This window comes from Tamandua tetradactyla, chromosome 4 (assembly GCF_023851605.1).
Source record: "Tamandua tetradactyla isolate mTamTet1 chromosome 4, mTamTet1.pri, whole genome shotgun sequence".
Taxonomy (NCBI): Eukaryota; Metazoa; Chordata; class Mammalia; order Pilosa; family Myrmecophagidae; genus Tamandua; species Tamandua tetradactyla.
Window position 1 is genome coordinate 58,077,330 of NC_135330.1, and position 27,461 is coordinate 58,104,790.

The 27,461-nt window shown below is 55.8% G+C and overlaps 1 protein-coding gene and 1 long non-coding RNA gene across 9 annotated transcripts in view; one reads left to right on the top strand and one right to left on the bottom strand.

Moving 5' to 3' along the window:
- KIF21B (kinesin family member 21B) overlaps positions 1-27,461 on the bottom strand; it is a 49,105-nt gene that overhangs the window by 17,387 nt on the left and 4,257 nt on the right. For all 6 annotated transcript variants that reach the window (XM_077157369.1, XM_077157365.1, XM_077157364.1 and 3 more), the window contains 20 exons: positions 17,882-18,104; positions 17,367-17,549; positions 15,051-15,200; positions 14,843-14,977; positions 14,310-14,477; positions 13,884-13,999; positions 13,166-13,361; positions 11,691-11,880; positions 10,880-10,943; positions 10,574-10,792; positions 10,112-10,193; positions 9,551-9,668; positions 8,503-8,694; positions 6,573-6,772; positions 3,067-3,174; positions 2,486-2,554; positions 1,570-1,802; positions 1,306-1,453; positions 898-1,092; positions 683-784 (listed from right to left, as the gene is read on the bottom strand). In XM_077157369.1, coding sequence (XP_077013484.1) covers positions 683-784; positions 898-1,092; positions 1,306-1,453; positions 1,570-1,802; positions 2,486-2,554; positions 3,067-3,174; positions 6,573-6,772; positions 8,503-8,694; positions 9,551-9,668; positions 10,112-10,193; positions 10,574-10,792; positions 10,880-10,943; positions 11,691-11,880; positions 13,166-13,361; positions 13,884-13,999; positions 14,310-14,477; positions 14,843-14,977; positions 15,051-15,200; positions 17,367-17,549; positions 17,882-18,104 — 3,091 coding nt within the window. The remainder of the gene's footprint in view (positions 1-682; positions 785-897; positions 1,093-1,305; positions 1,454-1,569; positions 1,803-2,485; positions 2,555-3,066; positions 3,175-6,572; positions 6,773-8,502; positions 8,695-9,550; positions 9,669-10,111; positions 10,194-10,573; positions 10,793-10,879; positions 10,944-11,690; positions 11,881-13,165; positions 13,362-13,883; positions 14,000-14,309; positions 14,478-14,842; positions 14,978-15,050; positions 15,201-17,366; positions 17,550-17,881; positions 18,105-27,461) is intronic.
- LOC143680833 (uncharacterized) lies at positions 22,597-27,150 on the top strand. Of its 3 annotated transcripts, none has more exons than XR_013174199.1 (4): positions 22,597-23,195; positions 23,652-23,965; positions 24,348-24,475; positions 25,248-27,150. It is a non-coding gene; the product is annotated as an uncharacterized LOC143680833 (long non-coding RNA). The 3 variants fall into 3 exon arrangements; XR_013174200.1 differs by having other exon boundaries at positions 23,652-23,775; positions 23,863-23,965; positions 24,348-27,150; XR_013174198.1 differs by having other exon boundaries at positions 24,348-27,150.

Consider the following 27,461-nt stretch of genomic DNA (forward strand, 5'->3'; position numbering starts at 1 on the left):
AGCTCACTGGGGACGGGATGGGGAGTCCCAGCGGGCAGTCTCTCCAGCCTCTTTCCACAATCGCCCTGCATACTACATGATGTCTGTCCCCCAAAACCATAGGCCCCAGGAGGGCAGGAAACACATCCTCTGGCCAGCTCTCTGTCAGAGAGAGGAGAGGAGCACAAGAAATGCCAGGGTAAACCTGACATGTTCTAGTGTAAACCCTCCAGGGTGGACCGCTGCTCTGTCTGCTCTTTCCCCACTCCCAACACACACACACACACACACACACACACACACACACACACACACACACACACACACACACACACACACACACACACACACACACACACACTTCTCCCTTGACCTCCAGGAGATAAAGCCCAGCCTTGCTACAGATGACCCTGGCCCGGAGGTGCGGGATCACCTCTGATGGAGCGCTGGTATGTGCCAGGAGCCAGGCCTAGCACCTCACATGCACCATCTCATTAAAGTTACGTAACAAGTTATGAGCCAGGTGTCATCACCACCCCAGCCCCGCAGCAGGAGGCAGACCTGGAGATCAGGCACCTTGTCCTGAGTGGGGCTGTGAGCTTCTCCACTAGGGTACGTGATTGCCCCCAGAGGACCTGTGGGGTGCAGACGCCCTGTGCCCACTGCCTGCCCACCCCACAGTGGGGTGCTGGTGCCAGCTTACCTTGTCGATGGATGCCTTGAGGAAGTTGTCCAGCAGGAGGCGGGCTTCGGCCAGGGAGCAGGAGCTGATGACCACGGATGTGTCCGTTGAGTCCAGCTCCTCCTAGGACCGGGAGGCAGAGAAGCCCTGTCAGTGGGGGCCGCCTCCCCCAACTCATCTCACCAACGTGCCACTCCTGTGCTCCCCTGTCTGGCCAGGCCTGGCCCAGCAGGCACCTTGGTCTCCTCCAGCTGCACGATGGTGGCCTGGCAGTCCGTGATGCTGTCATTGATGTAGTCGATGTTGGCCGCCAGCACCTCGATCTCCTCGGCCAGTTCCTGCAACCCCTTCTCCTCCTCGGGGCTCTCGGCCTGCAGCCGTTCCCGCTTCCTCCGCAGCGCCTCCTGCAGGAGGAACAGCTCCTCCCTTTTCTGGGCAGGTGGTGGAGGGGAGGCCTCGGTGAGCTGTCCACCCCAGGTGCACAGATCTGCCCACGGCCCCTACCCCCTAAAGGACTGGACCGCAGGCGGGCGGACCTCCTCAGAGCCTCTGGACTGCGGAGCAGAGGGAGGAGGCCAAGGAGAGGCAGAGGAGTGGCGATGGGGGAGCGGGAGAAGCGGGGGCCCCACCCCAGCCAGGCCCACCTTGATGAGCCGCTCCATGTCAGCCTCCAGGTTGACAATGGTCATCCTCTGCATGACAATGTCGATAACCCGCCGCTCCAGGGACTGCCACTTGAGCCGCGCGGCCTTACTGAAGCTCTGGCTGGCCCCCTTCTTCTGGAACTTCTTTCTGGGGAGACAGAGTCAGGGGGGGCTGACCACCGTGGGTCCCAGAGTTTCCTTCCCCCTGGCCCTGCCCCCACGCGTCCACCCCTCATGCCTGCGCAGGTCCACGGCCCACCTCACCTGGCAGGGCGGGTGCCATTGACGGAGGGTGAGGGGTGGTCCCCCAGGAAGTGATTGATTTTGCGGTTCCACTGGCGCACGATGCTGGAGACAGAGCGGGCCCCGGACTCGGCCTCAGACGAGGTGGTGCTGGCCGACACCTCGGCGCCTGAGTCCAGCATGGGCGGCTTCAGTCCTGTGCGCCCTGCCACCCGCTCAGACATGGGCTTGGCCAGGCGCCTCAGTGCAGAAACCTGGGCAAAAGAGGGATCAGATAAGCAGGGGATAAAGAAGTAACAAGGAAAACCCCGGGTTGGGGGGCAGCAGGCAGGGAGAATATAGAGGCCCCTCTGTCCTGGTCTGGGCTTCAGTTGCAAAAGGGCTAAGGGGCCTTTGATGTGAAATGAACATGAAGGAAACTTCTACATTTTTTTTTTTAATTAACAGCTCGGACGTTTGGCAAAGGAGCCTGTAGTCTGCCCTCCAGCCTCAGCTTCCTTGACCGAGAAAAGTCCTTCTTTTTTTTTTTTTTTTAAAGGAAAGACAGAGAGAAGGAAGGAAGGATAGAAGAAAGGGAAACATCTTTAAACACTTTCTTGTTTTATTGTATTTTGTTTCTCCGTTTTTGTTACATGGGCTGGGGCCGGGAATCGAACCGAGGTCCTCCGGCATAGCAGGCAAGCACTTTGCCCGCTGAGCCACCGCGGCCCACCCGAGAAAAGTCCTTCTAACAAGGCCTGGCACAAAGCGTTCTTACTGAATGAAAGAAGGGAGAGCCAGGGCAACCAGTAGGGCTTGTCCCCCTCTCCCTTCTGGCTCACAGGGAAAGGCTCCCCTCATCCCACTGACAGGAAGTCAGAGGCCTTGAAGGACGAGGTGGCAAGGCAAGTGCCGCAGGGCCAGGGGTCCTGGGCCCAGACCGTCTTTGTGAGCTTACCTCCTGGGTTTTCCTCCTCAAGACCATTTCCTGCTGTCGCTTCTGGGATTCCAGAGCTCGGATCTGAAACTGCGAGGGAGAGAAGAGGGGTGGGGTCCAGGCTTCGGGGCCCAAGCCCTTTCTGCCTGTGCTGGGATGGAGGTTTGGCCGGCTCTGGGGGTGAACGCCTGGGTTTCACAGAAACGATTCTCATGCAGCCAAAACACACTGCTCAAGTGAGACCCGGGGTGTGCACAGGCCACCCTGAGGGCAGTTCCCGTGGCCCCCTCTGTCCGGCCATGGGTAGGTATCTAGACCAGAAGGCTCAGCTCCACGGGAGCTATGGGTCCTGGGTGGCACGTTGCTGGCTCTGGCTTGCTGGTGACTTTGAACAAGTTCCTTCCCTTCTCGGAGACTCAAGTCCTAGCTCTGGCAGCGTGAAGCTGGACAGGAAGCCCTCAGGGGTCCTGCCCTCCTCTACGTGCTGCACTTTACTCTAAAGTGACAATTATCATGCAGGCCAGCAGAAACTGAGGCCTGCCTGGCCAGGAGGGCAGGGGTGCTGAGAGCCGGAGGCTCCCGCGATCCTCAGGGCTCCTCACCTCCTGCCGCCGCTGCTCCTTCTTGAGCTGAGCAATCTCCCGGTTCCTCTTGGTCTCCACCAGCCGCCGCCGCTGCTGCTCCTCGCGCATCTGCTTCATCAGGGCCACCTGGGATGGGCGGGGAGGTGAGCGGGAGGCAGGGCTGGGCCTTCGGCGGCCCACACCCTCGAGTGAGCGGCTGGCTGAGGATGCTGGGGACAGGAGCGGCAGCCTGCCAGGCAGCATCGAGTCAGGACTCAGGAGACTGAAGCTAAGGCCTGCCCCCCACTCCTCCACACCCTTCAAAGGGGCTCCCAAAGGAGCAGCCTCGCTGCCATTCTTGCTGCTCTGCAAGTTCCAGCCTGGCCCTCACTGTTCCAAATGCCACTGCCCTGCAGGCCCTCACTCAGAGCAACTGTCCTGGCCTGGACTTCCTGCTGCAGGCAGGCAATCCCACCGGGATGGAGCCTGATGGGATTGAGGTGAGGGGCAAGGCTGGATTCCAGGACCAGGATCACAGCGCAGCAACAGAACCGACCACCATAACTGAGAATACACTAAATGCCAGGTACTGTCCTCATCAGGATTAGATAACTGTAGTCATTCCTGCTTTTAAAATGAGGGAATGTGCCTCAAGGAGAGAAAATGACTTATCCAGAGTCACACAACTAGTAATGGTTGTGTGTCAGAATTCGGGCCCAGATCACTTTGCCTCCAAAACCCAGCTCTTTCCATGGCCCCAGGGCTGGCACCTTCAGAGAAAAGCTAAGGACCAGGCACAGAGAGAGCCTGGATCCCCAGAGTTCTCAGGTGTATGGCTGAAGAAGCAGAGAACACCATTAATGTGGCCAGAGACACCATAATGTGTCAGAGACCCGTGGACCTCGGGCCTTGCTGCACTGTTGGTCCTCGTGCCTCCCCATTTCTGGTGCTCAAGTGTGGAGTGCAATGCATGCAGGGCTTTAGACCTCGAGAGTCAGTGCTCCCTCTACCACTGAGAACCACCCGAGAGCCGGTGCTCCCTCTACCACTGAGAACCACCCGAGAGCCGGTGCTCCCTCTACCACTGAGAACCACCCGAGAGCCGGTGCTCCCTCTACCACTGAGAACCACCCGAGAGCCGGTGCTCCCTCTACCACTGAGAACCACCCGAGAGCCGGTACTCCCTCTACCACTGAGGCATCAGACACCAGGGACGGCCCTGGAGGGAGGCCCTGAGGCGGCCAGCGATTGGAGGGGCTGCATTCTCCCTCAGAGGAGGGCTCACTGCTGTCAGGTTTTTGGCGTCCAGAACCAGGGTTCTTCCCAAACTCTGTGATTGGGGAGATGAGGTCAAAGCCTTGTTTACAAGTGGGTCTGAAACACTAGGATACCATGTGCCATGAATAAACCCAGGATGCCAGGGCCTGGGGGTCTGAGGATTCCTGGGGACAAGCTGTGTCTTCGTGGTCACAGGCCATCCATCCAATTCAACACGTACTGGCCAAGGACTCTGCAGGTCATCACAGAGGCGCCAGCTTCAGGGTGGGCGAGCACATTCTAGGCACACGGCAGAGCCGAATCGGGCCAGAATACCAGAGACCAGCATCACCCTGGTGATCTGAAGGAAAAGCAGTGCCCCCTCCCCAGGGCACCCCTGTGGATATGGGCCCTGCCAAGGTTCAATTCTGTGACTCTCTGGCCCTGCAGCTGAACTGACTGGGAGGACTCACGGACACTGACCCTCCCAGTGCCTGGTTGGAATCCTTGGCTGCTGGACCCTCTGTCCTTCCAACAGGAACCCAGGGCACCTGCTGGGATGGCCCAGTGATACTCTTTTTCACCTCTAGGCTTGGGGTCACATGCAGAGCTGGGCCCCTGGCTGAAGGGCTCTAGGCAGTCCTGAGATTGAAGCAGAGGCACACACATGGGTCCTTTTGTCCTTCAAATATATCCTGGGCCATATATCATTGTTCCAGACTTCAGAGTCATGTGGGATGCAATGGAGGATCTGCACCCATGAGGCTCTGCAGGGCCACCCAGCTGAGATGTGAGTTCCCAGGACTGGCTGCCCTATGGAGGCATCAGCTGGTGAACCTCCAGGGAGAGAGGGTGGATACAGACAGGGCCAGCCAGACCTGTTCCAGGAGCCACGCAGAATGCACAGTCCCCAGATGGGTATGCTGCTTCCCCAAGGAGAGGATGATAAATGTCTGCTGGTCCTTCCCTTCTCCACCACCAGAGGGCGCCTGGGACCCAGGTGATCTGTGGGTACTTGCCGAGTTCCAAGCCCATTCATTTGTCTGACGCCCAATGGAGTGGAAGCAATGAGGCGGACAGAGAAAATAGGGCTACTGGGGCCAGCCCATGCTGAGTTGGTCTGAGCAAAACAAGGCTGGGTGTTTTTCTGGTCAGGGTGATGGAGCCTCAGAATTTCTGGCAGAGGTGGCTGGGCCCAAATGACAGCTGAGATGTCTGCCTCCTCTAGGAATCAGCCCTGGGCATGGCAGCACTGCCCCTTTCCTTTACACACTGGTCAGTGCCAGCAGAGTCAGCAGTGAGGACACAGTTACTGACTATTCCCAGAATCCATACCCCTGGCCCATCAGCCCCATGCACTGCGGAGCTCTCCTTCAGCATCCCATCTCCAAAGTCAGCCTGCCACAGCTTGCTGGACTGTCACTGGTGCCAGGATGTGCTTGGGCCTGCCCCGGGGCTATGGAGAGCTGGTGTGCAAGAAGGACTGAGGGTCAGGCAGGAAGGCAGGACCAGAAAGGCGCAGAAGGAGGGGGCACACGTGGTGGGGATGGATCTGCTGAACCCCAGGCAGAGATAAGAACATATCCAGACACTGGAAGCAGAAGCCCACAGCCCAGAAACTGGAATCTCAGGGGCAGACCTTGGGCCCCAGAAACCACAGTGCTCTGAGCAAAGGTGAGGCAGAAAAGTGAAGCCTGTGCTGCACAGGATGCAAGCTTGGGAGGCAGAAAGCTGAGCCTGAATTCCAGCTCTACCTCTCAATAGCTGTAATTAACTTCTCTAAGCCTCATTTTCCCTGCACACAATGGGGATAATAATAGGGCTTCCTTCATGAGGTTCTCATATGGATTGAGTGGGATCATGAACATAAGGGATGGCTAAGAGCTTGGCCATAGGAAGTGTTCAAGCAATTATTATTATTACCGGCAAAGGCTGCGCCAATGGGAGGCCTCACATACACTTTGTGCTTCCAAGTTCAGACTGGAGGCAACCGTGGTGGAGCTTCCTACCAGTAGGGGGCAGTGTTGAGCAAAGTCCCCTGGAGACACATACCTGTGGACCCCAATGTCCTACACAAGACCCTGCTAACTGACCCGGGGAATGGGTTTTCACCTTGGACAATGCATGCAGCTCCAAGGACACTGTCTAGGACCCAGACCAGACGGACCCAGGCAATATGATGTTTCAAAAAGATACACTTCCCATTTGGCAGCAATGATTATTTTTAACATGCTAAGTGGATTCTAAGACGACTTCCCATGGCCCTCCTGGGAGCCCCCGCCCCTTACCTTGGCCTTTTTCATCTCCGCCACCTCGGCCTGCAGCTTCTTCAGCTCCCTCTCGTAGCGGGACTGGTTCTTGAGCAGCCGCGCGTGCTCCTTCTGTGCTGCCTGCAGCTTCTGCAGGTCCCGGTTCATCTCCCGCAGCCTCTTCTCATAATCCGCCTTGATCTTGTTGGCCTTCTCCTCCGTGTAGCACTCCATGGTGCCTAGGTGCAGCAGAAGGGGCCACCGGGGCCACGTCTCCACAAGCTCCCCTGCTGCCGAGGGCGCAGGGCGGGAAGCGGGAGACCTGGGTTCTAGTCTCACTGACTGACCCTGGGCAAGTGAGCCTCAGTTTCTTTACTTTAACAATGAGGGAATTCAAATGAGAAGCTCTCCAAGGCCTTTTCTTGCTCTGACATTCTATTGGCCCTGGAAAGGTGTATACACCTTGGGATCTGAGCACCTGGTCACCAGCTCCCTTTGAGGGTCCTGCAGGCCACCCATGCTGGCTTGGCTCTGACCCTTGCTTCTGACCCATTGTTGGGGGAAAGGGTTGGAACCAGTGGGAGGGGGAAGGGTTACAAGGTAAGACACAGTGGGTGGGAATTGTGTGGGCCAAAGAAATGGGCTAATTCTCCTTCCCTGTGACCAGCCTACCAGACATCGCCACTCGGAGGTCTCACAGACGTCTCAGGCTTAGAACGCACAAAACCAATCTCCCAGTCTCCATCCTCCTTACCCCCAGGCCTTCCCCACTCAGTAAATGTCATCACTAACCTGTCAGAAGCTCCTGCCTGAGAGACATCCTTGGCTCCCCCTCAACCTCATCCAATCATTCAACAAAGCCTTTTGACCCTACCATCAAAATTACATCCACAATCTCACCACTTCTCACCACCTCTGATCCAAGTCACTGCTCACCCGCATCTTTATCACAGTTCCCTAATTGGCCTCCAGCTTTCACTTTTGTGTCCCTACCTAGCAGCCATAGTAACCCTCAAAATTGCTTTTAAAGTTCAGATCATGTCCCTCCCTCAAAACTCACTCAGAGTATAAGGCATGCTGCAGGGATTGACAATGGCCTCGTCCTATATGTCTTCTCTGACCTCAACCCCTGCTACTTGTCCTCTACCCCCGTTCACTGGGCTCCAGCTATTCTGTCCCCCAAGCTCTTCCTTCCAGCACGTTCGCACTTCAGGGCTTTGGCATCTTCTGTTCCCTCTACCTGGAATGCTCTTCCCCTCACCCATTCTGCTCTGGAACTATCTCATCTTCTTCAAATCTTCCCTCAGATGTCACCTTCTCAGGGAAGCCTTCCTAATCATCCTTTTAAAACTCCAACCCTGTCCCCTTTGCCTGCTGTAACTTTTTTCCGTAATACTTATCACCATCTGACATGCTGCATCTTCTGCTTATTTATTTTGTTTATGTCTGTCTCTCCGCATTGGAGGACAGGGATTTTGATCACCCTAATATCAGGAGCACCTAAAATAATGCCAGGTCTGTAAGACTTATTCAGTAAATGTGTGTTGAATCAGCGAATGAATGGATGAACAAATGAGTGAGTGAATGAATGGGCTGAGGAGCAGTGTAAGGAAGGCAGAATGTGAGACGTGGGTTCATAGACAGGTCCAAGGGAAAAGAACAAAGGAACAGAATGCAGGCGAAAAGGCAGAGAGGTGTTATATTCGTGTGCCTACGTGTATAAAGGATTCTAATACGTAAGACAATAGTGGGGAAAAAGAAAAAGAAAAAAGATTAATTTAGAATGTAGCATAGGAACTAGGGTTTGGGTGACTGTGGGTGAAACGGCTCAGAAGTACCTTGCCCAGAAGACTAGGGAAATCACAAAGACGCCAGCTGCTGGGTGGTGCTTCTGACAGGGGAGGGGGCCTCAGGGGAACGCGAGGGTCGCAGGCGGGGGGGGGGGGGGACGGGGTGGGGCTGGCCTCACTGAGGTTCTGCAGCACACGGTCGCGCTCCAGCTGGGTGTCCCGGATCTTATTCTGCAGCAGAATCAGCTTCTCCTCGTACTGGTGCTTGAGCGTCTGCAGCCGCCGCTGGCTGTTCTCCAGCTCGTCGATCAGCTTCTGCTTGATCTCGATCTCACAGGTCAGGTCCGCCAGGTCCGCCTGGAAGTTCACTTCTGTGGGGGCAGAGGCGGGCTCAGCTCGGTGCCAGGGGACAGGGGACAAGGTGGGGAGCAGATCCACTAGTCTCGAGGTAGGGGTAGAGGTTTAAGGCCTTCCTTGGGCAGTCGAGACCAATCAGTGACCACCGTCCGGATGAAATGAGGGCCCCACGGTGGGTAGAGGCTTCTGGAGGGGATGATGCATTTAAAGAGCAGCCCCGGAAAAGCAAGGCGGGGGCCCAGGAACTGGGTGGGGGTCTAGGTTCCCTTCCTGGCCCTGCTGTGCCTCAGAAGCCAGCGTCCACCTGTCACAGACACTATGTGACCTGGTGTGGGTGCCAGAGGGCGAGACGACTGAGGACCTCTGCAGGACTGTGGGCAGATCTAGACTTAAGGCCCAGCTCTGCATCTAACCAACTGAGGAAAGACACTAGGCCTCTCGGAGCTTGTTCTTAAATGGTGATAAAAGGAAAACTCCTAATACCTACTGCACAGGTGAGGACTGAAAGCGCCCACCCAGGTAAAGGGTTAAATGAAGGGTCCAGCATTCTGTGGCTGGCACATCCTGAGCCCTCAATGAGTGTTTGCTGCCCTTCCCATCATGACCATTGGTTTCGTTGTTATTTTTATTGGTTCCATGTCCGAGGATTCTGTGCCCTGAACAACCACTATCTCTGAGAACTCACGCAGGGCCTGACCCCACCCTGGGAGCGTCTGGTTCCAAGACGAATGCAGGGCTCAGGGCCTTCCAACCCACCCATCTGCTCCAACACGTCCTCTGGGCCCAGTGCTGACCGAGCAGCGCCCACCCCTGCTGGGTGCTGGCAGCCTGGCGTCATGTCTCCCCCACCCCCAGCTCAGCCCTACGCACCCTTCTCCTCGGGGTCCGAGTCTGAGTCCACCAGGCTCTCCTCGCTGCCCGAGTCATCATCTTCATCCTCGCGCCCTTCCTCCTCCTCACAGCCACTTTCGTCCCGCTCTTCCTCCTCCTGGGCACCGAGTACCGTGTGGGCAGGCTGCCGGGCTCGCCCGTTCCGGGCCGGGCACGGCCTCGGGGGAGGGGAGCCCAGAAGCAGAGGCAAGTCCCCACACAATAGTGCAGATGTGCAAGCAGGGTGGGGGACGGGGTGGGCCAAGGCGAGGCCCCTTCTGCACAACCCTCCCTCCTGGAAAAAGCACGACTTCCCCCACAGCCTGGGCAGCGCCCCTCTGGGAGAGCCTCCCTGCCCTCAGCATCCACTGCGGAGAAGGTGGGGATTGAGGGACAGAGACCATCATGCAACCAGCCAGTGACATTAAGAAGTATGAGGACAGCTGGATGCAAAGCTAAACCTCCTCCTCAGCTCTGCACAAGAATGTCAATGGGGCCTCAACCTTAGCAGGAAGATGGGGTTCAGCTTGTGGTGGGGAGGGGACAGGGGTGGCCCCTCACCTCCTCTGCCTCGTTCTCGTCAGTCTCCTCGCTGTTCTCCTGCTGCAGTTTTGCCCTCTTTTTGAAGGCTTCCTTCTCTGGGCTGCCCATGGAGTGAAGGGTAAACCAGATTAGCCAGGAGAACAAGAGCACACAGCAGCGCGAGTCGAGGACAGGGCTGGGAGAGGGAGAGGGGTGCTCTTGCCCAGAGGGGATGGGGGTAGGGCTGGGGCCCTGCTCTGCAGGGAATCGGGCTGCTCTTCCAGCCTCCAACCCAGAGTCACTCTGGTTCTGCTCTGTCCGCCTCTCCTTGGGGGAAAGCTCCGCGTTGGAGAGGTTTGAGTGGCCTCTGCCCAAAGGCTGAGCACATTTGCTCAGTGAATGCCCAAGCGAGATGGGGGGAGCCACTGGAGATGGGGCTTCAGGACAACCCTTCCTGAACACAGGTGGGACAGCAGCTACTGGGGAGGGTGCCCCACTCACCTCTTTCTCCGCTGCCTGCTCTCCTTCTTCTTCAGCCGCTCCAGGTCTTGCTTGGCCCTGCGGATGACCTCGGAGGCGTCCTCCATGGAGCTGGCCGGGCTGCCCCCGAAGCCTGGGGTGGCTGGAGACGTGCCCAGGGAGTAGGGGTTCCGAGCTGAGGCCCGCGAGAGGCTGCGGCGGAGGGACTCGTTCATGGCCTCGCTCTCCAGGAGCTTAGTCCTGTGAAAGAGAGCGCGTGGGTGGGGCTGGGTGAGCCCTGGGTGGGCCAACGACCCCCAGACCCCAAGCCTGGTGCCGCCCACTCACCGCAGCTCCTCAATCTCCCGGATGTAGTTCTGGATGAGGGCTCCAATGGCCTCGTTGCCGTCACCTGCAGGAGGAAGGCCGGAAGAGGGGGCACAATAAGCTAAATGACGGCGAGGACCCAGATCTGTGCCTTCAATAGGATGGCACCCACAGGTCCCTTCCAAAGAGGAACCAGACCTCAGAAATTCTTACTCATCCATGTGCCCAGATATGAACAATCACTATTTCGATCATAGCTAGAAATTGGTAACAACCTAAATGCCCATCACTAGAGAGCTGTTATAATAAATTACTCATTGTCACAAACGGAACCCCATGCAACTGTTTAAAAGAGTTAAGGTAGGTTTATATGCTGGATATAGAAAAGGCTCTAAAAATGAAATGCTAAGTGAAGAAGGCAAGTCAGAGAATACATGTGATCTCATATATAGAAAAAGCAAAAATAGTATATATTCATATGCACGTATAAAAATACATTTTCTTACATGGAGCAAATGTATGTAGAAAGGTGTGGGGAAATGTGCATGGCGGTTTCTCCTGAGAAAGTAGCGAGAGGACATGGGGTGGAGTGTTTAGTGCAGGGATCTTAACCTTTCACTTTACAGGCTGAGGAATCGCTCACGCATCATGAGAAGAATGTATTCATGTATCACTGCGTCATACATCATGGTTTAAAATCAATTAGAAAAAAATGCATAAAGGATCAGTGACTCAACAGGCTGGCCTAGCCCGCCCAATGTCCCAGGGTGGGGTGTGGGCAGGGCGCCCAAGCCCCCTGGTGCTCCAAGCCAGCCTGGTGCACCTAACTCACCCGCCTTGGCCAGGAGCAGGCTGGCCTCCTGGCTCATGAGATGGGTGACACGGTTGTTGATCGCATCGATGGCCTCCTGCATGGCCTTCACCCGCAGCCGCAGGGCCCCGTTCTCCTTCTGCAGCATGGCGTTCTCCCGGAACAGGTCGCTGTAGCCCTCAGCTCCGTCCTCCCCAATCACCCGCTTGCCCTGGCAGGAGGGTCACAGGGGAGCAGTCAGGCACCAGAGCTTGCGGGGAGGGGGTGCGAGAAAGGTTGCTCCTTCCTTCGCCACTGCCCTGTCCTCTCCTTAGACATGGCAACGTGGCCAGATCCCCCTGCCCAGGTTCTCTGAAGCACTCCTATCTCCCAGCGCTCACAAACCTTACAGGGCTTCCCACTGACAACGGAAAGTCCAAATTCTGCAGCCAGTCATTCTGGAAGGATTGTGAAAGCCTTCCACAATCTCACCTCAACCTGCATTTTCATTGTTCAACTTCACATTTCAATATATGCTAGTCTGAGGGTCAAAAGCCACCTGGAGCCAGGAAGCCGGCAAAAATGAGCTAGTCGGTCTGGGTGCGACAACAAGGAGTGGTGGGGACTGGAACTAACCGAAACACAGACTCAGTCCAAAAGGGGCAGCTTCGATGTCTTCTAGCCAATTCAGTGCCATGTGTTGTAAGATCTTATTTTTCAAGAAAAATGATGGAACTCTCTATTTTCAGAAAGACTGGCAACTAACGTGCATTCTCTTAAAACAAAATTCAGACAAATCAAACCCACCTGTATGGCAGATTGAGACCCTGGGCTACCAGTTGGTGACTTCCGTTCTAATCACATGGAATTAGACACTTCTCCCAAAGCACTTACCTTTCCCATCTCTCTTCCTTTGTGTGTGGCATGTTTTCAAACCAGAAGACCTGTCCCATCTCTTTTTGCTGATATCTCATTCATTCTTTCAAACCCAGAGAAAAGGCCCCTCCTCCAGGAAGCCCTCCCTGATTGGTCTGCGAGGCCAACTCTATTCTCTGCCCTCCCCCTCCTCTGCAACATACTGGGCAACTTATGTGATCCCCCTCCCTCCCACTGCTGACTGTTTCATCATGCAGTTCAGGAGCCTCATCTGTTCTAAAACAAGCTCATTTCATAGCCATGAAAACACAGAGCTCAGTGTCTGCCATATGCATCAAATCCAGGTAACCAAAGTCAAGGTGCCCTTTTTGCTCTGACTTAGTATTCTAAGACCCTGAAGGCTCAGAACATGCTTGAGTTACCTGGCTCAGCCTCTGAAATACATAGGGATTATTACCCTGCCAATGCTTAGGAAACTGTGAGGCGTGAATGGGTAGGTGATGGAGAGGATGCTGAAGAATGAAGGGTGATGCTGCAGGGCAGGGTGAAGAATTGGCAGGTCACAGGTTCCAGTCGGGAGTGCTGGGCCGTGAGTGCCCCACCTGGGCCGCCAGAGCCACCCGCGCCGGGAGCGTGCTCACCACCTTGTACTCCATCAGCTCCATCTGCAGGCGCGCGATCTCGGCGCGCAGCGCGCTGATCTGCTGGCTGGTCTTGTCCTGGTTCACCACCACCTTGTTCTTGATGTTGCGGGCCCGGTTGGCGTATTTGAGAGTATTGAGTGTCTCCATGAAGTCCCGGTCGGACGGGCTCACGCAGGCGATCATGATGGTCTGGCTAACGGCGTGGTCACGGGGGTGGGAGGGTGAGGGACACGTGGGCACAGACACCCCCGAGATGCCTGGCCCCAAAGCAGAATCCCAGCTCCAACCCACTCCCTCCACTGCCTTAAGACTTGGGGTCCAGGCCACACAGCCGAGGGGCTCTATTCCAGCAGCGGGCAGCTCCAGTGCCTGCGGCAAACAAGGCTGGGGAGACTGCGATGCATAATCGCCAGAGTCCTTGGCTCGGTGACGGGGGACAAGCCACAGCCCCTGCATTTTTCCTGGTTTTTCCCATCTATTATCTCATGTGGGTCTTACCACGTCCTTTAGGAATAGCTCTCCCTGGGGTGCAGTTAAAGAAACTGATTCCCTCCATAATTGGCCAAAGGTCAGGGGGAATCTCAAGGTCCCTGCCTCCCACGCCTGCTGGTTGGAATGGGGAGCACTGAGGCCGGGATGCTCATTAGCATTCTAATTAGCCTCCAGGAAGCTCCCTCCTCCCCTGCCCCCCCCACGGATGCTGGCCTGCAGGTACCTGTTGCCCCCCAGTGAGTCCTGGAGGAGCCGAGTGAGCTTGGAGTCCCTGTAGGGGACGTGTACCACCTTCTTGCTCTGGTCCCCCAAGGCACTGATCACATTGCCCAAGGCCAGCTGCAGGAGACAGATGATATGCAAGTGGCAGTCAGGGAGAGAGGGGACATTGGGCACATCCCCAAGCTGTCCACCATCCCTGCCTTGCTGACCCCAGTGAACCTGCCTGGGAGGGTTTAGAGGCAGAAGTGGGAAGGAAGTTGGGGCCAGGCTGAGGACTGAGGATGATAGGTCAAAGGAGTGACCTAGTGCTCGGCCAACAGCTGGCAAGAGGGCCAGGAAAGGCTGGGTAGCCGTGGTCGCAGGGCCTTGGAAGGGTCTGAGGCTGAGCCGTGCGGGCTGCGGGGCTGCTGACCCGCCGTGTGCCTACCAGGCCGCAGTTGATGGAGATGCCCTCCTTGGCCCGCTCGCCGGTGGCCCCCGTCCGCTTCAGCCGCTCTGAGCCAGCCAGGTCCACAAAGTGAAACTTAGCAGTGAGGGTCTCATACTCACTCGCAGGAGCTGAGCCCTCAGGGAGCCCCGTCACCGCCTCGGTTACCTGCAGCAGAAGCCAGCAGTTGAGCCTCCAGCCCTGGCCCCACCTTGCTCCCCTCTGCTCCCAGCCCCCGTCCTCGGGTGAGGCTCGAATTCAGGGCAGAGAGATGGGGCTGGGAGCAGAGTTCCTTGCCCTTCACACACTCAGAGTGTTTGACAGTTTGCACGGTACTCAGTGCTTCTCATTTAATCCTCATAAAGAGAAAGGTTCATTAGCCCATTGTATAGATGAGATAACGGAGGTTCAAGAAAAAAGAAAAAAAAAATCAACAAGTGGCAGAGGCAAGCCCCAAACCCAGGCTCCTCACCCTGCCCGCTCTTGGAGACCCCCTCACAGCTGGGCCCATGGAGTTCCCCGGGGCTCCTCACCAGGTCGGGCTGGGTGCACACGCGCATCTGGCACAGGTGGATGGTGAAGATGGCGTGGGAGCGGGAGCTCTGCACGTTCATCTGGGTGCTGGCCGTGGTGCGGGACAGGGCACCCTGCTTCAGGCACTGGACCAGCTGTGGGGGGAGGCGGAAGTGAGGGCTTGGGGGCCGCCACGGGGCCGGCGCCACACACCCAGGACATGCTCACCTCCTCCTGGGAGTGGATGAGGCGAGACGTGACTCCAGTGGTGTAGATGCCGCCGTTGGGGTCCTCGTGGATCTTGACGTTGGACCTGCGGTGGCGGGCGTCAGGGTCGCGGGTGCTATCAAACAGGTCCAGTATCTCCTCATTGTAGAGCTGCGAGGGGACGACACGGCGCTGTGTGCAGGGCACGCAGCATGGGCCCCGAGGGGCTCCTTCCCCTGTCATCGCCCCCACTGGGCCTTCTAACACCCCACCCCTGCTCTGCAGAAGTGGAAACTGAGGCTCTGGAAGGCTAACTCGCCCAATCTGCATCCCTTCTGGGCTCATAATTCCAGGAACTTTCTCCTGAACAAGGGTGGAAGGGCAGCCGGGCTCTGGGCAGAGCTCGTCGGGGGCTGCACACTGTGCTCCACTCCCCAAGGAACCAGTGCTCAGTGGCTCTGGGTCCAAGTGGAGGGCTAAGGACCTAAAGGGGACCAAGGGGCCGGGAATTAGACGCAGGAAAGGAGGAGGGTATGACCATGATTTGGGCAGATCACATTACATTCCTAGGTGGGGAAAAAAGGGGGAGAAGGCGTGGTTCCAGATAAGGGCAGGCAGAGACAGCATAGAGAGAGGATGGAAGGCCCTCGCTCAGGCAGTCCCAGAGGTAATGACAACCTCCCCAGAGTGGGAGGCAATCAGGGAGAGCGTGCCACAGTGGCCCTGCTTCCTGGGGGAAGCCTCGTGGGCCACAGTGGGGTGCGGGCCTGGCCAGGAGCTGCCACCCCATCTCGGACAGCATCAGCCTTGGAGATGGCTCTTTTGGAATCACGGGCGAGGGAAGTTTCAGCTGCTGAGGGCTAGGACATGCAGCGGCAGGGGGCTAGGGCTGAGGAGTAGGAAGAGCAACGAGGGCAGCTGGGGCAGCAGCCAGCAGAATCCTGGCAGGGGATGGGGGGGAACCACAGCCCTCGGACATCCGAGGCTTTGATGGCCTTAAAGGGTCAGAAATATCCCTCAGGAAGGGGAAGAGGAAAAGGAAGGGGCTGGTGCAGATGTGGGTGCCACAGTGTCTGTCTGTCTGGGTTGGGGCAGACACGTTGCATCATTTAACCCCTGTGGATCACCATTTGGCATGGATTATCTAGGAAGTGGCATTTTGGGGGGACTTTCCATGGCAACAGGATGGAGAAGGGAAGAAAAGATGTGAGAAAAGCTATGGATATATAAGCAATAGGATACACATACACACAGAGACATGCAATTTATCAAAAACAAAAGTCCAGAAGGAGAAGAAAAGCTCCCAAGTTTTAAAGTACAGGGTCTCCTAAAGGGAAATTAGCCCCTCCATGTGCCCAGAAGGGAGTAACTGTGAGAAGGTGAGGAGGGGGCAGGGCAGGGGAATGCCTGGAGAGGGCTGAGACCACTTCCCTCCCTCAAAGGGCAACCTGGGTTTAGGGGGCACCGGGGTTTATGGGGTGAGAGCCCAGGTGGCTCCAACAAATGTCCCAGGGCTGGGATCCTTGGGTTGGGTTTTAGATGCTGAGAACTGGAACTGCCCATTCAACCGTCACAAAGGAGAAATCTGTCAAGTTCTAGTGAGAGGCAGTCAGGGTCCACCTGCCTTCCTAGAAGCCCCTCTGGGAGGGCCTCTTTGCAGGTGGAAGCGTCTACCTCTGAGATTACTGAGCTGGGGATCAAAACTGGCCCAAAGGTCAAAGAACCTAGAGATCCCCTCCTTCATTCCTGAAAAACCCCTGCCTGCCACAATGCTTTGCCAGCCCTCAGCACACTGATGTCCACTCAGAGACAGCAGAGCCAGATGCAAAGAAAGGCGCCTTCTGGGGGATCGTCTGCTTTGGAGTCAGAGAAAACTCAGAGGGCAGGCAGCACTGAGACTGAGGATGGTCTCAGTGAGAGCTAGAGGGAAGAACACGAACCAAAGTTCTCTCAATGTACCAGGCATGCTTCCATGTAATCCTCACAAAACCTCCAAGTAAACACTTATTATCAGCCTCATTTGGCAGACGAGGCAACTGAGGCTCAGAGAGGTGAACTGACTTGCCCAAGGTTGCACAGCTAATAAGCATCAGAGCTGAGAATCCCAGAATCAGTCAAGGGTTGAAGATGTCTTATAGATCATTGACTCAAGTCCCATCAGCTACAGGAAACCCTCTCCTGCCCTTGCTTGGATACTTCTAGCAGTGGGGAATTCATCGCCTACAGATTCCCCCATGGCTTGTTCAGCTCATCCCTCTTGCCGGGAGGAAGGCCATACTTTCATGGTCTCACTGTTCCCCAAGCTTCCCTCCTGCCCACACTGAGAGGCCACAGTACCTCCAGGAACTGAGCGCTGACTTTGAACTCAGGTCCAGCTACTCCCTGCTCCTGTGCCCGTCGCTTGCGCTCAGCAATGCCCCCGAAGAGGTGTGCGATGGCCCTTGGGATGATGCCCTGCTCGTCCTCCGATGTCACCGTGTCAAATCCGGTGCCCATGGTGTACGTCTTCCCGGCCCCTGTCTGCAGTGGTGAGGATTGAAGTGGGGGGTGGTGAATGTTACACAGCACCCTCTGGGGTCACCAGCAAGCTCTGGATCTTCAGAATGATCTCCTTCCCTAAACAAGGGTTCCCACCCAGTCCGTGGCTCAGCTTGGGTCCCCAGGTCCCCTCCTGGCCCCAAAGCCACACCCTTCAGGTATCTCCCCTCCCTCTGCATTCCTGCTGCCGCATCCTTGGACAATAGAAAAAACCCTGTGCAGCCGGCTTTCTGTCACTCTGAAGGTGGGGCTGTCCCCATCTTATGGGGCACACCTAAGCTGGAATGGCCAGTGGTGGGGTGGGGGTGCCTCACCTGCCCATAGGCCAGTACTGTGGCATTGTAGCCCTCGAAGCAACCTTCAATGAGCTTGCTCACACAGGTTGAATAGATCTGTTCTTGCCAGGTGTCCAGGTCGAAGACAAAGTCGTAGGTGAAGGCCTTGTCCTTCCCCAGCAGGACCTGGGGCTCCCCGGGGGTGACAGAGGTGCAGATGTGACAGCCCTCGATCTTCTCTTTCGATAGCTGGGGCCGGATCCTGCCCGGGATGGGGAGAGCCCTGAGTCAGGCCCAGCTGGAAGGGGGCTGCTGCAGGCCCTCCAGCCCCACACTGCCTGCCAAACTTCCCTTTCCCCCTGACCCCCCACAACCTGCAGAGAAGGACGCTTAGGAAGTCTCTGAGAGGACAAGGCCAGCTTTATAGTAATAAATGATAATAATAATAATGTCAACCCCACCAAAAATGGCAGCTGCCAACACATATTGAGCACTCAGTGTATATCAGATCTGTGTTAAAAATATTTTACATAATTCATGCACTCTTTACTATAAACCTGTGAAGTACCCATTATTTGCCTAGTTTTATAGATGAGGAAACTGAGGCAGGGAGTTGAAATGACTTGCCCAAAGTTGTACAATGGAAAGTGGCACAGCCTGGAACCCCAGTGCAGGTCTGACATGAAAACACACACACTTGATTGAACTGGGAGCCCTAGAAATCAGCATCCTCAAGAGCAGGGGGGAGAAGATAGATTGCCCACTTCTGGAGAGACAAAGTCCAGGTTCGGGGGGGGGAAAGAGCAGGACAGGCCTGTGGGGGATGGGAAGGCCCTCCAGCCCAACTATGCCCTCCCCAGATGACAGATCCCAGCGGAACATTTTCAGGCACAAGCTCTGGGTTCTCTCCAGGAGTTATCGGGGCCAACCAAGCGCAATCCTGGCAGGCCAGAGAGAGTCAAAAGATGCCTGAGAAGGGCAGGGACCGCTAGAAGAAACACCAGGCCGGCTGCAGAGCAGGCCCAGATCCCAGATGCTGGCAGGCTCCACTATAAAGAGGAGGGAAAGTGGCATCAGTGGGGGGTGGGGAATCAGCCTCGGACAGAGCTGTTTCCATCTAGCCACCCCTCCCTCTCTCTTCTAAGCAGCCCACACCACGATGAGATTCCCACAGCAACCAAGCACGAGGCAGTGAGCGTGCATGTAAAGGGCTTGGCAGAAAGCACCCCCCAAACACCCTAATGTAAAAGGGGGCTGAGTTAGGTTCTGATGCCCACGGGCTGGCCGGGCACTCACAATGAGCTGCATTCACGCTCCCTCTCCCTAAGCCAACATTTACCAAGAGAAGAAAAGAGTGAGAGGGGCCAGGGGCACCTGGCCACAGAGCCAAGGGTCCTCCAAGTTGCCATCCTGTCCCTGCCCTGGGCTGCCCCTGGCCACGGAGGCCCACTCAGAGCTACACCCCAGATGAGAGGCAGCCCAGATAAGCTGCAGCCCAGATGAGACGCTTGCCTCAGCCTGCTGCCTGCACCTGGCTGCGAGGGAGCTAAAGTGGACTGAAGGGGGATGGGGGAGGTCAGGCACAGGGAGCAGCTAAGGCAGACTCAGTTCACACCCTGGAAGTCACAGGTTGTAGTCTGGGCTTTTTTCAGAGGTATGTCCTCCTCCCTGTGCGCCAGTCCTCACAGGTTACTCGCTCTCCCTTAAATGAATCCCACAGGAATGGAGGCCCAAGGAAGTGAGCACTCCTGTCCAACTGTTCTAGGCCAAGCTGAAATTGGGACCAAGCTTTCCAATCTCCCACCTGAACTGGTTTCTGACTGACAAGGGAACAGCTGATTCTTGCTCATCTTCCCTGGATCTCTAGACTGGAAACTTGTCCCACCAGTAAGATGTCAGAACCCACACTGGGCACTCACTCCATGCCAGGCAGTGGCCAAGCACTTGAAATATTAGCTGCTGTGGTTCTCATGACAATGCTGTGAGGCATGTACTCCAAGGAAACTGAGAGGGCACTCAGCCAAAGTAACAAAGACAGAAAGTGGCAGAGCTGGGGTTTGAACCCAGGCAGCGTGTATGCGCTTCCTCTTCAATGCTCCTACGTCATCGTCACTTAAGGGGCAGGGCTCAGAGTGCCAGGAGGAAAGCGCATCTGTCCCGTACACACAGGGAGAAAGAGCAGGCGGCAGTCTCAGGTAGGTGGCATGGCATTGCACACAAGTCACCAGACAGGAATCTGGGGCTCTGGTTGTCCAATCCGGCTCTGTCCCTGGGCGGGTGGGGTGCAGGACCAAACACTTCCTGCCCAGGGAGTCCGGGTGCTCCCAGGTGATCTGAGGGTCTGGCATAGGCAGCCTCTGAGGACCCTCCAGCTCTGCTGGCTGGCACCAGCTACTGAAAGCACCCTCCCTACCACGTGGCTGCTTGCGAAGAGAGTTCTGGATCCAAGTCAAATACCATTTAATTACCCCAGGCAGATGGCAATACTGGTGATTGGAGGAAATCGAATCAGGATCCCTAGAGACAGAGGGGAGCAGGGGAGGGGAAGCAGCAGCCATGCCCATCAGAGCCCTTCAGTGAGAAGGGAGGCTTCTCCTTTGACCACCAGCCCCCAGATCACCTGGGGAGCCCACCTGCCAGACTGAGAAAGTGGATAGAAGAGCAGTCCTGGAAAGAGAATGTGAGGGAAGGGGCCCTGGGATTTTAGGATCCAGAAAGTCTGGCATCAACAGGGTACTCACCCTGGCCCGGCATATCTTGATGTAGGGTCCTCTGTGATCACAGAGAGCTAGGCAGCCCCACTGTAGCCCGAGCTCAGCATTAGGGTGCTTTGCCAGAGTGCAAGTGGGTGGGCACTGTCACTGGGAGAAAAAGGGAATCAGCTGGGAGACAGGGGACATGGACCTTGATGCTACTGATTCCCAAAGCAACTGACCTGGGAAAGGAAGAGGGTTCGTCCCAGGAATGGGACTGAATGAAGAACTGAAGCGACTAGTAGGTGGGAATTAAGATTTCTCGGCAGCTTTCCTTGTACTGGTGCTGGGCCAGACACTGCCATTGATCACTTCATTTAAGGTAACCTGCTATTTCAATCCCCACTTTCCAGAGAAGAACATTGGTGCTCAAAGGGGTTAACTCACACACACAGTAACTACAGTGAAATTGGGCATCCACTCCTGCTCTGGCTGATTCTGAAGGCTGCGCTCTCTCCCACCTCTCCTGCTGCCTCCTACTGGGGAAACTCTCAATGCCCGAATCGCTAACCCTTCCTCCACAGCGCTTCCACTAGAGTCAGGGAGACCCTCTGCAAAAAGGCCCACACAGGCTGGGGGCTGGGCTGCAGAGTCCAGTGAGGCATGTCCCTTGCCTTCAAGGACTAAGCAGGGAGACATCGTGTCTCTGTGGTCCTGGGCTCATGCCTCACCCCCCCTTTCCCAGTGGAGAACTCAAGCCTAGTCCAGCAGCTGGGGGAACAGGTCTAAGCCAGGAGACAAGAGACAGGGTCATGGCCAAGCCCTGCCCCAGCTTCTTTGGCCTGTGAGCCTCGGCTTCCTCCTGTGCTATTTAGATGCTCTCTGAGGCTCTCCCCAGTTTTAACTTTCTAAGAATGCTAATACCTTTCCCTCCAGCAGCTTCCTCTCCTCACCCCACCCTGGGGTAAAGTCACTTCTGTGGGCTGCCCTCAAAGTTGATCGCGCTCACCCAGCCCTGCCCTCCCCAGATGAGAACCTTAAGGAGCAACAGCCAGGGCAACGAAGATGAGAACCAGTCCTGGGGGAATGAGTGGGAGGTCAGGGATGGAAGTGCAGCGTCTTCCCACTAAACCGCAGCAGACAGGACTGGGGTGAGGCGAGTGAGGCACTCCCTTCAGGGGCAAAATGTAAGGGGGGCACCAACAAGGGGGCAGTTAAGGTAGATTATAAATGCAATATACAAATATATATATATTTAAAACCAGTCAGCTAACTATGGCCCATGGGGCAGCTGGTTTTTGTTTTGTATGTTCAGGCTCTGGGAATCGAATCCAGCATGATTGCGAGAATTCTAACACCGAGCTACCCATGCACTGCCTGGCCGCAGGTTTTGTTTTGTTGTGTTTGTTTTTTTTTGCATGGGCAGGCACCGGGAATCGAACCCGGGTCTCCGGCATGGCTGGCGAGAACTCCACCTGCTGAGCCACCATGGCCCACACTGGCTGCAGGCTTTTGTAAATACATTTTGGAGACCAGTACATCCAGTGTCATTTCTGCCCAGGGATCTCCCGAATATTACACATTTCACCCCAAGCCCCACCCCCTCCACAGCCACCATCCATCTCCTCTGGAGCTTCAGCAGGGAGCAAGGGCAGGCCGTCAGCCCCACTCAGAAGGGCCCCCGGAATCTCCCAGAACAGAGCACGGTTTATTTGCCACTTGGCAACCCGCAGGCCCGGCAGCGGGTGAGGGCCGCGCCAGAGCCAAGAGAAAGGGGCTGAAAGCTTTTCAGAGGCAGGATCTGGCACCGGCAGCGAGGCCGCTGCGCTTCCTCTGTTCACAATTGAGCAGGAGCCGGTGTGATGTGAGAATCCGTCCCCCGAAGAACGCGCGCCCGGGGCTGAGGGGCCGCCCCCCCACACCCCACACAGCTCCGGGCCCGTAGCGGCGGCGGCGGCGGCGGTGACGGGACAAAGGCCGCGAGCCCCAGCCCCGGGCTGCTCGAAGAGCTGAGCTCAGCAGTTCCTCGGCTCTTTGGGGCGCCGGAGAGTAAGAGGCAGGCGGAAGGGCAGGAAGAGGAGGCAGGGAGGACGAAGGCGGCGTAGGGTGGGGGAAAACGCTGCGAGACTGCCAAAGAGAGAAAACTCCCTCTGCAAGGGCTGGGAGCACGTGCCTGGGGATCCACACCCTACTCAGGATATAGGAGGGGGCGGGTGGGGTCCCGTGCTTTGTGACATCACAGAAAGCCTGCCCGACCACCCCTCCCTACCCCTCCCGGGAGTGTCACCTGGTGACCTTGCACTCCTGGGGGTCGGCCCAGCTTCTTAGGTGAAGATGGCTAGGACCCTCCCCTGGTTTCTAACTGGCTTGCCCCTCAAATCCCCACCCTGACTCCCTAAGGATGCAATCCCAGGCTCTGTCCACTTGAAGGGTCTTACTGCTTACAGATCTAAGGTTATAGGCTGTGATTAAAATAACCCACCAAGGATGGCTCCAGAATCCTTGGAAATTCTTACAATTATGGTGCCTGTCTATGATTCCTGATGCCCTTTCTGGACTGGTACCCCTGGAACCCCATTACACCTGCTTATTAAACCTCCCTCACTAACAACCTCCACATTTATGGAGCCAGACTGTGCTAGGCCCTGTTCTCTGCACAGGTTAGCTCGTTACATTTTATCATTTCATTTAAAAATATCTATTTTATTGAAAATCTTCACACACATACAGTCCATATAATATCATTTCATTTTAAGGTAGGTATTTTTGCTCCTAATTTATTAACGAGGGCTAAAATAGAAATTAACTCGGATCGAGGCCACACGGCTAATAAGTAAGGGCCCCTTGTTCTAGGAAGATCACCTTTACCAGCCATCAGGCCTGAAGATTCAAACCAGAAGGAAAACCCAGGGAACTGGCATGTCTTCAGTTGCCCACTTGCAAATAATTTGCACTCTGGGGACTTCCAAGCTGGGAGACACCCACCCTCAAATAAGAACCTGGCCCAGAATCACCTCTCAGATGATCAAAATAACCAACATAACTATCCTTTCCCCCCCCCAGAAAGCCCCAGAGAGGTTGAGGTTGAAAGTATAACATGTCCTTCTTTCGTACAGCTCAGAGAAGGGACCACTAAGTCAGGAAGTTTGTCACCCTGTCTCTCTGGATGTGCAGAAAAGGTCTACCCAGATCCCATGCCTGGCTCCAGCTGTGGTGCAGAAGAAGCAGAGAGAAAGCCCAGTGGGTACCCTGCATCTCCACTGTGAAGTATGGGGAAGAGGGGCAGGTGGGCACACAGACGATCTCCATGACCTCTGGTCTGCCCAGCACACCACAGCCATTTAGCCAGGCCATGACCAGCCAGGGACCACTTCCTCCTCATGACAGAGCCAGATCAAAGGGGAACTCAGCTACAGCAGGAGAGAATTAGGTAAGCTAGCAAAAAGAACTTCCTGCCTACAAAGATTGTTAAGCCCTGGAAAAGAGCCTTTCTGGAGGAGACTAGAATCTTCTCCCTCCCAAATCATTGGTCATTAATATAGCTCTTGCCTCTTTCTCCAACCCCCTCTTCTGTGAATTCTCCACCATCCATTCCTCCTCTGCTAAGGACAATATCCAATATTTTTTTGAGAACTTATTATGTGCCAAGTTCACTTATGCACATCAATACATTTAATATGTTACAATCCTGTGAAGTAGGGGATAGTTTCCCCCTTTTATTGAGGCTCAGAAAGGTTAAATTTAACAAGCCCAAAGTCACACAATTCATAAATGGTGGATGTGAAATTCAAACCAAACCTTTCTGTGCCCAGTTCCCTGCTGCATTTACTAAGTGAGCAACTCTACACCAGGATGGGAGAGAGGTCCGAGCGGAGAGAAATGTTCCCCTTGGAGAAGCTCCCGGCCGGATCCTGCCAACAGCAGCCAACAGCACCACGAGGTGTCTGCTGGGAAAGCATTTTTCCCATTTTGTAGTTAAAAAGCCGAGGTTGGAGTATGGAAAAGCATGGAACCCAGGAGGCAGTTTCCCTGCCACAGAAAGAGGGCGTCTACACCCCCACTTTAATGAGCATCCTCTCCGCCTCCTCTCCATGGCAGCCTGCCAGCTCTCAGGAAGGCAGCTGGAAGCAAAATCCCTGCTCTCCCTGGGGAGTCTGGCTCCCAGACACCCGGGGGCTTTTCGTTGACTTAGTCCAGAGAAGGCATCTTCCCATAGAGCCCGGTCCGCTCCAAAGAGGGTGCCAAGACTCAATTTAGGATGCAGGCCCTTTAGCTGCAGGGGTAAGGTGGGAGAAGAGTGCAGCACCACCGAGGGCAGAGTCCCCAGAGCCTGGAGGGTTCTGCTGCCCTCCTACTGGCCCTTCTCCCTGATCCCCAGACACTGTGTCTTCTCCCCCTAGACAGAGCCCTCTTGAGGTTACCCTCAGGGAAAAGCCTGGGGCTGGCTCCGAACCCTCAAACAAGAAGACTCTGTGCCATGGGGTCAGAGAGCATGAGCTTCTGAGGCTCTGGCAGACCTGGTGAAGGGGGGCTCCCAGCCCTCTGCCCCCTGATTCATTCCTTAGAGTACCGGGAGGGAGGGAGGCTGCCAGACAATTTGACAATTTCAGGAAGCTCTGAGGTGTCAGCGCAGGGAGGAGTACCAGGACGCCGGGGGTCAGGACTCTGCCTCCACCCCTCCTCGGGGAATGACCTTTAACGTTCTCTTTCAGTTCACCCAGAAGTCCAGTCAATGATTTCAGTCAAGCCCAGGGTCAGGCAGTCAAACAGGGGAGAGGGGTGCCCGGCAGAGGCTGTCCAAGGAGAGTCTGCTTGTGCCAGGGCATCACGGTCTCAGCTGTCCTGAGGCACATCCTCCAGAAAAGGCTGATCACTATACCTGGGGGAGGAAGTGGCGACCAGGGTGCAACAAGATGCCAGAGCCGAGTGGAGACGCGGATGAGCTGCTGAGAGAAGGGGCCAGTCCCAGTTCTGAGCCAGACGTACCCTTTGGCTACCAACAACTCAGCCAGGAGCTTCCCGAGCCACCGTCCCTCCCCTGTCTCCTCTGTCCCCTGGACCTGGGAAGAGCGGCGAGCCCAGCTCAGGGAAGCACAGCTCAGCTGTGCTCCCGCAATGCTCTCGCCTGTCCCACCCCCATCTCGTGGCATCTGGCAGGGGTTTCCCATGACCTCCCGGGAGACAAGAGACGTTGCACAGCCGGGTTTAGCTGGGAGCCCAGAGCTGTGTGACGGCATCTGTATCTGGAGGAGCCTCTGGGGACGTTCCCCTGCTGAGGAATGCACTGCAATGGGCAGCTGGCCTGAGAACGGCTGCAGAGGGCAGTGAGTCTGTCCCGACCACAGTGGCTCTGGTGCCCAGCGCAGCCCCCGCGTGTAGGCGTGCTCACAGGTGTGCCTTAACTCCGGCCCCAGGTAGGACAGACCCAGCTTGGAGAAAGGACAGGTGGCTTCCACCATAGCTCTAACAGGGTGTTGCCGTCATCGAGTAAGGCAGAGGGAGAGGGACTCAGGCATCTGGGGATGGTGGTGGGAGGTGGGATGGGGCACTGGCTCCCTTCCAAAGCCCAGAGCAGTCCAAGGTGACAGAAGGAGTACTCGAACAGAGCACTGCAGGCCAACACTGCTGTCACCTGCAGAGTCCCACCAGTCCCGCCTTGGAACTTCACAGCTCCTGGATCCTGGAGAAGCAGAGGAAAGCGGAAGGGCAAAGCAGGACTAGCAATGGAGGGGCAGCTCTCTTGGGCCAGGGCAGACCATTCCCACCCCAGCTCCCCTCCTCCCCCAGCCGGGCAGCCTCCCAGCAGCCTCTCCAGCTATTCAAAGGAGAAGGGGCATGAAAGACACGGCTTTCCTCCCTAACTAACGTTCTCGAAAGCCTACTAAGTCTAGGGGGCAAAATGGGAGGCCAGCAGACATAGGACACTCGGGGTTCTGCCTTTTAAGTGGTGAGGTGGAGGGGAGAGAGGGGAGGGGCAGGGTAGTAAGGGGAGGCCTGGCTGCTCCCCAAACTTCCTTCCTTAGAGAGTGGCAAGGTGGAACTCAGGCAAGAAAACAAATTCCAGGGACAGCTGCAGGGATCTCAGGAAAGGGAGAATGGAGACTCACATCCAGTGGGGAGGGAAAAGTTCTCAAACACAAGAAGGAACAGCACAGATTTAGAAGCTAGGACAATGGTGGTGACAGGTAGCCCCGTGCCGAGCAACCCGTAAAAGAAAATTAGGAGCGGCTCAGCCCTTGCCACACATCTGCACAGCGCTCTGTGCTTTCCTAAGCACTGTCTCACATTCATGTTCATGACAACTGTGTATGGTAAATTATTTGAAGAAACCAAGACATGGGAGACTCAAAGCACAGAGTTACTTAGCAGCAGAGCTAGGAGGCAGCTTATAGCAAATAATGTTGAGGAACATGATGGCCTCAGCAGAGAGAGTGCCCTGGGTTCAAATCCTTTTACCAGCTAAGGGCTTGGAATAACTCACATGATCTCTCTGCTTGTTCATCCGCAGAGGGGAGAATAACACCATTTACCTTGCAGGCTTACACTGGCATTTAATGAGACAATGCAGGCACAATGCCTGGCACAGAGTAAATGTTCAATAAATAACTGCTTAGCTAACGCCTAATTCAATCTTCTTTCTATTTTAAAGCAAAGCAAACCAAAATTAGACAAAAAAGGGCTGGGGGTGAAGTCTTCATTTTACTAACTAGTCCCCCATAATTTAAACTGCAGAGAGACCTCTTAGGTACACTTAGTTGGAGCATATCATTTAAAACATTTTATTCATACTCAACTCCTGCATTTTGTTCCCTCCAAGGATTGTATGGCCTTCCGCTTCATCCAAACCACTGCCCTTCACACATGAAGCTCACGTCCCATCTGCCGCCTGCAGCTTCTGAACAAACCAGCAGTTCCCATTCCACAGC